This window comes from Emys orbicularis, chromosome 2 (assembly GCF_028017835.1).
Source record: "Emys orbicularis isolate rEmyOrb1 chromosome 2, rEmyOrb1.hap1, whole genome shotgun sequence".
Lineage (NCBI taxonomy): Eukaryota > Metazoa > Chordata > Testudines > Emydidae > Emys > Emys orbicularis.
Window position 1 is genome coordinate 132,921,896 of NC_088684.1, and position 12,807 is coordinate 132,934,702.

General features: G+C 38.2%; 1 protein-coding gene across 1 annotated transcript in view; it reads right to left on the minus strand.

The window, feature by feature from the left end:
• Positions 1-1,274: 1,274 nt before the first annotated feature.
• UNC5D (unc-5 netrin receptor D) overlaps positions 1,275-12,807 on the minus strand; it is a 159,709-nt gene continuing 148,176 nt past the window's right edge. The window contains exons 15-16 of the mRNA XM_065398784.1: positions 9,157-9,335; positions 1,275-1,479 (exon numbers count right to left, since the gene is read on the minus strand). Of these exons, the coding sequence (XP_065254856.1) occupies positions 1,275-1,479; positions 9,157-9,335 (384 nt within the window). The remainder of the gene's footprint in view (positions 1,480-9,156; positions 9,336-12,807) is intronic.

Consider the following 12,807-nt stretch of genomic DNA (forward strand, 5'->3'; position numbering starts at 1 on the left):
GTTGGCGTCAACATCACTAAACCAGATGAAACTCTGCTGAGCTCAGATTTTAAGACTGTGAAACTCTGCCACAGAGCACAAAACCTTTAGGATGAAAGTGGGCCAATGTCTGGATGTGCCCTTGGATTTATTGTTTCTGATTGATAGAAACCAAGCCAAACATTGCAATTTTGATTTTGGCCTGGTTTCAGGTGGAAATAGTTACTGCCTTGATAGTCCTGAAATTAGGAGCAATGCAAAAAAAGTACAAAGCCGAAAAAGTCAAATTTGCTAAAACAGGTGTGGCTATTCCCAGTACTGCAGTTGGTTGTTATGTGAAGTTGTTCCAAGTTTTATGCAGTGAAAAGCAGCACTTTTATAAGAGTTTGGGGGACTTTTTGCTATTAGAAGGGCCAGGAAAATTCTGCAGCAAATGTGTACGTTAATTACATGATCACATTTTGAAGTGGATTGGCTGGTTGAGATTGGTTACATAAATGAAACAGTATAGGTTCCAATTCCCTGGATCTGATTTTCTGTAGCCCTGCAATAAATGGAGTTCATTTACACCGGTATAAAGTGAATGCACAGTGCTACCAAATCAGCATGGAAGTATTTTGTACCTTCTTAATTGTAAATTGACAAGGTGCAAGGCAATGGAGAATCAAGCCACGTGATCGAATCTTGAAACCCAGAGAGTCTAGTGGCTCTAAATATTCAATAATTTCTTGGTCATAGAGCATGGGATAGCTCAGTGGTTTGAGCATTGGCCTGCTAAACCCAGGGTTGTGAGTTCAATCCTTGAGGGGGCCATTTGGGGATTTAGTTGGGGATTGATCCTGCTTTGAGCAGGGGGTTGGACTAGATGATCTCCTGAGGTCCCTTCCAACCCTAATAATCTATGATTCTATCGTCACTGCCTTCTTTATTTTTCTCTGGGTTGCATTACTGTTCCTTAAATAATACAGTGTCACAATATCTACCGTTATCTATAGCTTCCCCACCCTCTCACCCCCTGGGAATCATAGAAAAGTAGACTTTATTTTCATTACTCTCACATGAGTTTTAATTCTGGGAGGATTGTGGAGTCACAGAGATGATTGCATTTTCCTTGTTACTGTGGTGATTTACTCTGGGGTTTCTTCTGCTCCTCCAAATAAAAAACAGGTGGTAGAAATGAAGGTCTGATTCCCTGTATGCAATGTGCATAAAACCCTTATTTCCTCCCTGCTCGTAGAAATTTGCTAATGTCAAAGTCAAAGCTGGCCATCGGTTCTTGAATGGAAAAGAGATGACTAAAGTCCATTTTGCCTGCTGTAGCTGAAGTCGGTCTCCTCAATCTGAGTTTCTGTAATATTTGAGATTTTGGAGTGTGTCCGTCCTATCTCTTCCAGGGCACAGGCTAGAGAGTCAAGGTCACCATCATGCTGATGTCGGGCTTCCCACAGGTCCAAAATGACAGCAGATGGGCTGCTTTGTGTAGCAAAGTAAGAGAGATTCCTAAAAAAAAAAAAGGAAGAGGCAAGGTAAAACAAAAGGGTTAGACAGAAGGTCAGTTTCACATTCAGAGGTAACAGCATCAATTCCTTTCTATCATGTCTGTCTACAGATACATTTTTAGACAATGAAGTGAACTGTATGGACAGTTGAGGGACAGCTGCCAGATTCTTTAAATGCCAATTTTCTTTACAATATAGCTTTGTTTTTCTAAAACAATTTGAGACACCCTTTCCCTCTCCCCCCCCCCCCCCCCGCCCAGCGTCATAAATACAGGACTCGAATAAGTGGGAGGAAGTAGCAGTGCATGGAAATGCCTAACCTTCAGTTGACATGGGTTCAGTTTATCAGAGAAGGATAAATGAGGATGTGTGTGTATATTAAGAATTTGCCATGGCCACTAATGCTACATAATTTAGGCAGCAAAGCAACTCTATGAGGTAGTATAGGTAAACTTTATATATGTAATATATTTGTGTGTATGCAATTGAGTGTCAAGAAATTGACTTCTTACTGATATCTGTGGTGATGAGTTATGGGTATCATTTGTTTTGCTGGGACTCTTCATTTGTATATTTTGATTTTCTTAAAAGATACATGCTCATGATTTATGGAACTTTGTTCTGCCAAGTTCCTTGCAAATAATGCTCTGCAAACTGGTTTTTAAATGCATATTATCCTAAGCCTCTGCCATAATACCTCACTTTGACACATCCACTTGTATATATGTATGTCAGCACCATAGATATACGTGGATGATTGTCTGAAAAGCAAATATACATGTGCCTAATCTTTTTATATTGTGTGTGTATGTAATATACACACACGAGCAAGGAGAGGAAAGTGATTAAATCATAGAATAGAAAAGAAATGTTAAGGTTTGATAGACCTATTTATTTCTATAATGAAATGTCAAAACTGTAACTTAAATGCTTATTCCAAGTACTACTGGATCATTTCACTAGACTGCAATTTTGTATGCTGCCTTTCCCACTGGATTTTTTCTAATGCAGAATCCATTCAGCCGATGAAATCATCACGCATCTCCCTAAAAGGCCCACATCTGTTATTACATAGCATTGAACTCCCCTCAGCCACTGCGGACAACAAAGGAGCTTTGCCACCAGGACGCGACCCTCTTAGGTAATTACCCATAGATCTTTATCGCATAATTCCTGCCACAATGTTATGACTAAACCTTCCGGTATTGGAGTTTAAATCAATATTTACTGATGAAAGCCTGCTGAAAAAAAATCTAACCTGATAATGAATCAACACACACATCAGGTCATCTTTGCTCAGTTCCACCTATGCATGTGAGAAAAGCCCCTGCTGTATCCTATAGCAGCTGAGGGAAGCATTTCCCCTGCTGTGATGATTTCAATGTAAGTAACGGTACAGTTTATCCTAACGACCCAACCACTTGCAAACTAGAGTGGAGTTAAATAAAAAGTGCAGATGTGCTTTGCTAGTTTACATTCAAAGGTAATAATGGAAGAGAATTTAACTTCCTCCAAACAAAGCATAGTATAGCTGAGCAATTTATCATTTAGGCACAGCTAGAAAAAACTTTGGTGGCAAACATTTAAGCAAACACCTTCTACCTGCTGTTACTCGAGGGTAGAAAAAGAACAGACGAAACCCCCTTCTTTTCACAGGTTTTGTTGGTGTTTTTTTCTTTTTTTTCCCTGCAGTGTGTACAACACTTTTAAATGGCAGAATGTTATACAGGAATAGTGAACTGTGTGTTTATATAGATATATGACTCTTAATATAGAAAATCCCTATAGTGAAGTAGAATTAATGATTTCTGTGCATTGTCAGGTGTAGAGTTATATCTGGCTTGATGAGTAGTTCCAATGAAGTCAATATGCTACTTGCTGAGTAAGATGCTACTCAATGTAGGAAAGTCAGAATCTGACCTTTTTATATCTATCTATCTATCTATTAGTGGAATTATTTTGTGGGGATAAAAAAAAAACTTTACCATACGAAGATTGGGGAGTGTGTGTGAGAGTGTCAGTTTCTCCTGTTCTCTTCTCCACCATACTGCTACCAATATGTTCAGAGAAGCTCCATTTAACCCTGGATTCTGTGAGCCACTGCCTTTGAAAGATGGAAGGTCAGAATTTGCTTGTGTGTGTGAATGAGTGGCCGTACTTTGAAATTTTCAGATGATCACTGCCTGCAGACTATTGTGTGTATCTGCATTTTATACAACAACTTAATGTTAGCATCAGGGCTTTGATACACAATGTAGAGTTTGCAGCACAATCAGAAAGTTATCTGCAAGGGTATTTTTGCTAATGAGGGGAAGTAGTGTACAATGACTTTGTTCATGCTTGTTGCTATGCTGGTGTGCCATTGGTGTATTGTAGACTGGAATAATAACTATGGCTCTGGTAAATTCTGTGTTCCGTCTGCTGACAATGCTGGAAACACTCTTTCCAGGCTTTTCATTAGTAATAAAAATCATAATGATGCAAAAGAAAAAACAATGTAAAAATAAAGTGAAGCCCCCTGTATTTATTTGTTCCAAAAATATATCTGTGGCTTTGGATGCTATGTAAACAAACTGTGTCTTTGAAATGGCTAGCACACTGCAGACATCAATCTGGGATGTATTAGCAGGAGTGTTAAAAGCAAGACAAGATAAGCAATTCTTCTGCTCTACTCTGCGCTAATTAGGCCTCAACTGGAGTATTGTGTCCAGTTCTGGGTGCCACATTTCTTGAAGGATGTGGAGTAACTGGAGAAGAGCGACAAAAATTATTAAAGGTTAAGGGAAAATTGAAAAAATTGGGTTTGTTTAGTCTGGAAAAGAAAACTGTTATAATGTCCCCCCTCAGTCTTCTCAAGTACTTAAAAGGTTATTACAAAGAGGAGGGAGAAAAAATGTTCTTTTTAACCTCTGAGGATAGGACAAGAAGCAAAGGAGGTTTAGGTTGGACATTAGGAAAAACTTCCTCTCAGGGTGGTTAAGCACTGGAATAAATTGCCTAGGGAGGTTGTGGAATCTCCATCATTGGAGATTTTTAAGAGCAGGTTAGACAAGAACCTGTCAGGAATGGTCTAGATAATACTTAGTCCTGCCATGAGGCAGGGGACTGGACTAGATGACCTCTCAAGGTCCCTTCCAGTGCTATGATTTATTGTGCATGGACTATAAAGAAAAAAAATACCAGCGGCAAACTAGAGTTGGATACTTTCTAACATGCTTGGAAAGACATGCCATTTCTCAGTAAGGCAGGGTCAGCTATTCCAATATGAGATCCTAACCTATGCTCAAAGTGGGAGCTCAGGTGATGTCCATCCTTCGAAGGTCAAGTGGCTGGCTGACATTGGTTGAAAACAGTGAAAATTTGAATAGGAGCTTACATCTTATTCCAAACATATGTTTTGTGCAGAGATGCTGTCTATTAAAACAGTGTGTTCCATTAGCAATGCACATGCTTTCACATCCCATCTATCCCAATAATAGACACTGCTCCTAAGGGAAGATCAAAGGGGAAGTCATCCTTCTGTGAAGTGTATTAAGTCATCTCCCACCCCCTGCCAGTGCATCCTTATTTCCTCCAGCCTATTCTTCTCTGCGTTGGACACTAATTTTAAATGAGTAGAAACTACTCACTCAGTAGAAAGAATTCTGAGACTAGAATAATAATCCATGGGGCCGGATGGAAAGATTTGCTTTTTATAGCACAGAGTACCTGAGAAAAGCTATCAAATTGTCTCTAATGAACAGGAAAACATTGCAAGTACACTGTCTCCTCAAAAAGTATTGGTACCAAGGGGGAATTGAAACAATGAAAAATATTAATCTCTTCCATATTGCACTGGTCTCATTTAATGAAAGAGGGAAGAAAACTCTTCCCTCTTTTTTTCATTTGTTTCTTCACTTAACTCTTCCCTCTTAACTCGTTTCTTCTCTTCCCTCTCAACTCTTAAGAGAAGAAAAGAGGTAATAGGTAAAAGACTTGAGAGGGAAGAGGTAAGAGAAGAAAAGACTGAAGAGTTAAGTGAAGAAACAAATGAAGAAAAGAGGGAAGAGTTTTCGTCTCTTAACTCAACTCTTCCCTCTTACCTTTCTTCTTTCTTCTTGTAAGTCTTCTTCACTTAAGTCTTACCTCTTTCTTCACTTAACTCTTCCCTCTTTTCTTCTCTTTAGTCTTTGTTTCACTTAACTCTTCCCTCTTACCTCTCTTCTTCACTTAACTGGTTTCTTCTCTTCCCTCTTTCTTCTCTTAAGACTTAAGTCTTCCTTCTTTTCTTCTCTTACCTGGTTTCTTCTCTTAAGAGAAGAGAGAGGGAAGAGTAGAAAAGACTTAAGTGAAACAAAGACAAAAGAGAAGAAAACTCTTAAGTGAAGAAGAGGTAAGAGAGGGAAGAGTTAAGTCTTTTCTACTCTTAACTCCTAAGAGAAGAAAAGAGGGAAAAGTCTTCTCTTCACTTAACTCTTTCTTCTCAAGTCTTTTCTACTCTTAAGTGAAGAAAGAGGGAAGAGAAGAAAAGGTAAGAGGGGAGAGTTAAGAGCAGAAAAGACTTAAGAGGGAAGACTTAAGAGTAGAAACGAGGTAAGAGTTTTCTTCTCTTACCTCGTTTCTACTCTTAAGTCTTCCCTCTTAAGTCTTTTCTGCTCTTAACTCTCCCCTCTTACCTTTTCTTCTCTTCCCTCTTTCTTCACTTAAGAGTAGAAAAGAAGAAAACTCTTAACCTCTTTTCTTCACTTACGTTTTCTTCTCTTAAGAGGTAAGAGTAGAAACAAGGTAAGAGAGGAAAGAGGTAAGGGAAGAGGTAAGAGTTAAGTGAAGAAAAGAGGTTAAGAGTTTTCTTCTTTTCTACTCTTAACTCTCCCCTCTTAAGTGAAGAAAGAGGGAAGAGTTAAGTCTTTTCTTCTCTTTTGTCTTTGTTTCCTCTCTTACCTCTCTTCTTCACTTAACTCTCCCCTCTTTCACTTAAGAGTTAAGTCTTTTCTACTCTTCCCTCTCAAGTGAAGAAGAGAGGTAAGAGTAACAAAGACAAAAGAGAAGAAAACTCTTAAGTGAAGAAGAGGTAAGAGAGGGAAAAGTTAAGTCTTTTCTACTCTTACCGCTCTTCTTCACTTAACTCTTCCCTCTTTCTTCTCTTAAGTCTTTTCTTAAGAGAAGAAACCAGTTAAGTGAAGAAGAGAGGTAAGAGTTGAAAAGACTTAAGTCTTTTCTTTTCTTCCCTCTTCTTCACTTGAGAGAAAAGAGGGAAGACTTAAGTCTTTTCAACTCTTACCTCTCTTCTTCACTTAACTGGTTTCTTCTCTTAAGAAAAGACTTAAGAGAAGAAAGAGGGAAGAGTTAAGTGAAGAAGAGCGGTAAGAGTAGAAAAGACTTAACTTTTCCCTCTCTTACCTCTTCTTCACTTAATTCTTCCCTCTGTCACTTAAGAGTTTTCTTCTCTTTTGTCTTTGTTACTCTTACCTCTCTTCTTCACTTAAGAGAGGGAAGAGTAGAAAAGACTTAACTCTTAAGTGAAAGAGGGGAGAGTTAAGTGAAGAAGAGAGGTAAGAGAGGAAACAAAGACAAAAGAGAAGAAAAGACTTAACTCTTCCCTCTTTCTTCACTTAAGTGAGGGAAGAGAAGAAAAGGTAAGAGGGGAGAGTTAAGAGCAGAAAAGACTTAAGTCTTCCCTCTTAAGAGTAGAAACGAGGTAAGAGAAGAAAACTCTTACCTCGTTTCTACTCTTAAAGTCTTCCCTCTTAAGTCTTTTCTGCTCTTAACTCTCCCCTCTTACCTTTTCTTCTCTTCCCTCTTTCTTCACTTAAGAGCAGAAAAGACTTAAGAGGGAAGACTTAAGAGTAGAAACGAGGTAAGAGTTTTCTTCTCTTACCTCGTTTCTACTTTTAAGTCTTCCCTCTTAAGAGAAGAAAACTCTTCCTTCTCTTAAGAGGAGAAACGAGGTAAGAGGGAATAGGTAAGAGAAGAGAGAAGAAATGTTAAGAGGTAAGAGAAGAGTTAAGAGTTTTCTTCTTCTTTTCTTCACTTAAGTTTTCTTCTCTTTAGTCTTTGTTTCACTTACCACTTTTCACTTAACTCTTCCCTCTTTCTTCACGTAAGTCTTTTCTTCTCTTACCTCTTTTCTTCACTTAAGACTTTTCACTTAAGAGAAGAAAAGAGTTGAGAGTTAAGTTACAATACCATGTACGCTCTCTAAATCATCCCTTCCTCAGAAGAAGTGGAGCTTGTTGCTTATGAGCTTTTACTGAGTACCAACTCTTGCTCTGTAACAAAGGAATATGAGGAACAACCAACAGTTAGAGCAAGGGAAACGTCTAAAATGTTAAAATAACAAAACAACACTGCACTTCCATAGTTCTTTCTCTGGTCTTTAGCTTGCAGTTGAAGTATTTTCAAAGTAAATGAAAACCAGCTCTACACTGTAAGTATTGAAAATGGGAATATGAAAGCACCTTTGGAATGTAAGCTTCAACTAGACTGGGGGGAGATGCTTAGTCAGAATTACTAGCACAAGGGAGCAAAGGGATTATCCTGAACATCAGCTATACAGAGTGCTGCCAAGTTAGGCATCCAGGTGAACTGTTGGGTGGTTTAGAGCAAAGATTTAGGCTTTAGTGGAAAGTCTTTGCAGAATTTGTTTTTATAAAAAGTCAAAATTTACCAAGAGTTACCATACATTGTGTCAGACTTTATACAGTTATTTCATGTTCCTAACTACAGGGAAGGGATATTTGGGTATCTGACAGCAAATGGGAGGATAATAAGGGACTTACCCATGTGAGGAATCAGTATTTGTCTGAGCCCCCCTATTTTACAAATGAGGACTTGAGGCATAGAGAGATTATTTTCTTTGCTTCACTATATCCAAGAGCATATGTGGCAGAACTAGTAACTGATTCCTGAGTCCCACTCCAGTATCTTAACCTATAAACCATCCTGCTTCTCACTAGCCTTCTTAATTTTTGCCTTTATTAGACCACTGTAACATTGAGATGTTCTCATGAAGTTCACCCAACCAATGAAAACCAATTATTTGGACATATTTAAATATTATCCTGTACTATTTTCATGAGAAGCAGAAAGTAAGACTAACTAGTCCATTTTCATCAAGTGGAAAAAAACAAACAAGAAGCATAAATTTGATGTTCTCTCACATTTAATAATGCTGTACTATGGGTAGCACAGATGGGAAATTTTTTTAAACATACTTTTTTAACCTGACAAAAGTATCAGTTAGTATATCATACGTCCCTTAGGGTTTGACACACACTAAAAAATTATTTGGCCTGTTCTCTCCACAGACTAATGTAATTTTTTCCTCACATTCCAATTCAAACTATCTTTATCACACAGCAATGTAGAAATCTCCCTGGCTTCTGCAATTGCCTATTTTGCTAAGACAGCATGTGTATGTATTGGAGAAGACGTTCCAGAACGTAGATGAAGAAGTCTGAACTTTCAAGTTAATACCATGCAGGATTGGCCCAAAACACACATTCTCAGGGTAAACTTCAATTGTTAATCACAAAAACAGATGTATGAACTGCAAACAGCAACCTCTCTCTCCTCCAGATAAAGTATAGTCATTCTAATTCAAATATATTTTAGACAAGCAAACAAACAAAAAATCATAGCAGCAGATTATTCCCATTGTGTATGTCAATGTTCACCTTTCAAACTTGCCTTCCATTACCTGTTGATGCTGTTTTTCTGTGCTAACATCTGCCAGTCTTTGCCTTTAGCATTGGGTGTGTCAAATGTCGCACATATTCTCTGTCTAATGGAGTATGGGATTTTGAAGGCTTTTGGACCAGTTTGTGTAGGGAAGTTGCTGTCCTCACGTGCAAACAAAGTGATGGTTTCTCTCTCATTCTACACACGAGATAAAAACAAAACGGTTAATAGATCAGCAGGTATCTAAGGTCCTTTTATAGTACATGAATGCTGTACAGCACCTCTTTGAGGTAGGGCACTGCTATTATCCCATTTTATAGTTTGGGAACTGAGGCACAGAAAGATTAAGTGAGTTCCCTGAAATTCACTGGAAGTCTGTGGTGTGGCTGGGACTTAAGTACAGGTCTCCCAAGTTATAGGTTAGTGTCTTAACCACTGGACCGTTCTCTTTGTCAACACTGATTAGTAATAACTTTCCTTTTAGCATTAAGACACACACAGCTATAATGCCATGTACTGATTGAATGTACTGTTTCTTTTCTGATTATGTCACAATGTGCCAAATTTGAAATACTTTAGTTGAAACAGTCAAATAGAATCATAGAAATGTAGGACTTGAGTAGATGACCTATCAAGGTCCCTTCCAGTCCCACTGAGTGTTTAAACTTGTTTACAGAAAGTTTGCTGAATTACTTGCATTTCAATTTGTCCTTTATTCTCTGCTCATGAACTTAAACATTCACACACACTGGGCTGTACTGAGAACAGAGATTTTCAGACCTATAGTCCCCTCAACCTACCCATTTGTTTTAGACAACTATCTTCTGCATTTAGGTATTTATATAATCCCCGAAGTAGCTAAGATTCACTTAATTAAGAAATGAATTTAGTTTCCTGATGCAATGAAATATAACCTTTTATGAAGTACTTCTGGCTGAAAAAAAGTTCATCCAAGGAAGCAGAAATAATAACTCATGACTGGTGATCAATAATCAAATGAATACTCACGACAAGTACTTTGGTCATAAAAGCAGTTTGCAAATAACCCATCAAATAAAATATATGTTTACCAAATTCATAAAATTGTGCTATGTTTGTGACCCATAAATTAACAGGAAAAAAGTCTAAATTGGTTGGATAATTTGTCATGACTATTTTGACCCAGGTGTGTTTATTACTCAGGCAAACACCCAAAGAGGTAATGAATGTAGAAGAAAATAAATATGAAGTGATGGTGCTGAGTTATATTTGCTTGAGTGTACTGTTTTCACTCATGTTAAACTTTCAAGAGGCAACACAGCTATGGGAGAATGAGTGGGATTCTATTCCACCTTCGGCATCATTATCCAATTTGTTTTGATTGCAGGTTGCCTTATCACTAGTGGTGATATTTATTGGTTTGGAGGCAGACAGAGCCCAGCTTGAACTGGAGATCCCAGGTGCAGTTTGTAGTGCTGACAACCAGGAGACATCAACTCAAAGTGCAACAGATGCAAAACCTGCATATGTAAGTCCACTGCTACAATGACCAACCCCTGCCCCCCATACACCTGCCTATCACAACATGTGCTATACCTCATCCAGTGCAGTAATTGCCCCAATACCAATTATGTGGGTGAAATCAGACAATCACTATGCTCTTGAATGAACTTGCACAAGAAAATAAGACAGAGTGATCACTTTATGAAAAGTGTTCACTGATAAAACCATCCTATCTAACCTATCAGTCCTCATCCTCAAAGGAAACCTGCACCACACTTTCAAAAGATGAACCTGAGAACTTAAATTCATTACTGTGCTAGACACCAAAAATGATGGATTGAGCGGGTTACAGATTGTTGTAATAAGCCATAATCTCCTATGACCGCAGAGGTGTTAACAGGCCACTCTACCTTGAATAGTCTCTTACAATATAAGCTAACTATTTATGCTACACAATCTGTTCCAACTTGCATTTTCTTGTGATGCTGGGAGTTTCTTTCCCAGAACTAAAGAAGAGCTCTGCGTGGCTCAGAAGTCAGTTCAATAAAAGATATTACCTCACCCACCTTGTCTCTCTAATATCCTGGGACCGACACAACTATACTGCATACTATAAAGTAAGTATTTCCACTTATGATCTGGAAATAACAAACATGGATACAGATATAAATTTCCTCTGTTTTACAAGCTTTTCTGACTTAATTCACATTTCAACATGGTATCCTTTCCCCATCTTCATCTCTTTTCAGTTCATGAGACTTTAAGCTATACAGGGCAGGGACTGTCTGTGTGTGTAGACATCTGAATTAATAGTGCCTCATTCTGAATTGAGGCCCCACTGGATGCTACTGAAGTATAAATATTAAATTATAGTGATGTTACCAGTATCGTCATATAACATTTATGATACATCCTAAAAGGCATCCATGCAAAGTAATAGGAATGCTGTAGATACATCACCTTTTCTGATTGTTTAAATTAAATATGCAGAAGAACAGTAGATTTTCATACCCTGCACTTCTGAGATAAGCCACTGCTATCTGGTTAGCTGTGGGAATTGTAAAGCAATGAGAAGTTCAAGTATTCAGGCCTCCCCCCCCCCCCTTTTTTTTTTTTGCAGTCAAATTATCCTCCTCCTTCCATCACCTTTGGAGATAGAATGCCCTCTTCAAACAGATTCACTAATATGGCAAGTTTTCTTATTCTAACATGCACCTGGGGTTTATGGACAGCTAGTCTTCCTTAAAAAACCACAACTGCAACATTAAACTGAGGAAAAATAGATGACAGAAATCTGCAAGAAGTTATGGCAAATAGGTGGGGGACTTGAGCTGGCCATATTGTGTTTTTTTTTTTAATAATCAACTATTATGAAATCATGAAAAGGGACAATTATATCAAACTGAATGGCCTTCATGACTGTTGGACTGAGTCATGCAGGGGGAAACAAAGACCCAACAAAAATCCCCAATGGCAAACAAGGGAGATATGAAAAAATCAAGCTAATTGAAAACATTACTCCTATGTATTATCTGAATTACAATATCAATGCCCCATTTTGCTAGGTGCTATACAAATGCAGTGACAGACAGTCCAGTGGCCTGAAGAGCTTACAATGTAAATTGACATGACAGAAAATGCCTCCACTATCCCTATTTTATAGGTGGGAAACTGAGGGTACAAAGAGATTAAGTGACTTTCCCATGCAAGGAGTCTGTGCTTGGCAGAGCTAGGAACTGAACTCCAGTCTTTGGAGTCCCAATCCAATGCATTAACCACAAGGGCCTCATATAATGAACACCACATTTTACACTTGTTTTTTGAAAGGGCTTCACCACATTGTAAATTTGTTGCTCTGTCACCTTTGTATTTGTAAGAAACCTCTGGGACAAAATAAGTGCCGTGTAAAGTTTGTTTTCATATCCTTGAAAGTTTCAACATTCTCTCTCTCTAATATTGATAACCTCTTCCACAATTCATATTCTTTCCCTGAAATCCAGCACCGAGATTATGTATTATACGTAACACGAGGCTTCATAGGAGAAGCCTGTGTTCTCATATTATTCAGAAGAGGTCCTTTTCCATGCTGATCACAAACAAGCTCTTATTGAACATTAAGGTAACAAATGCAAATCAAGTCACGGCATCTAAGTACTATGCTGCTGTCAGGTGTTTTAAGAAACTGTTA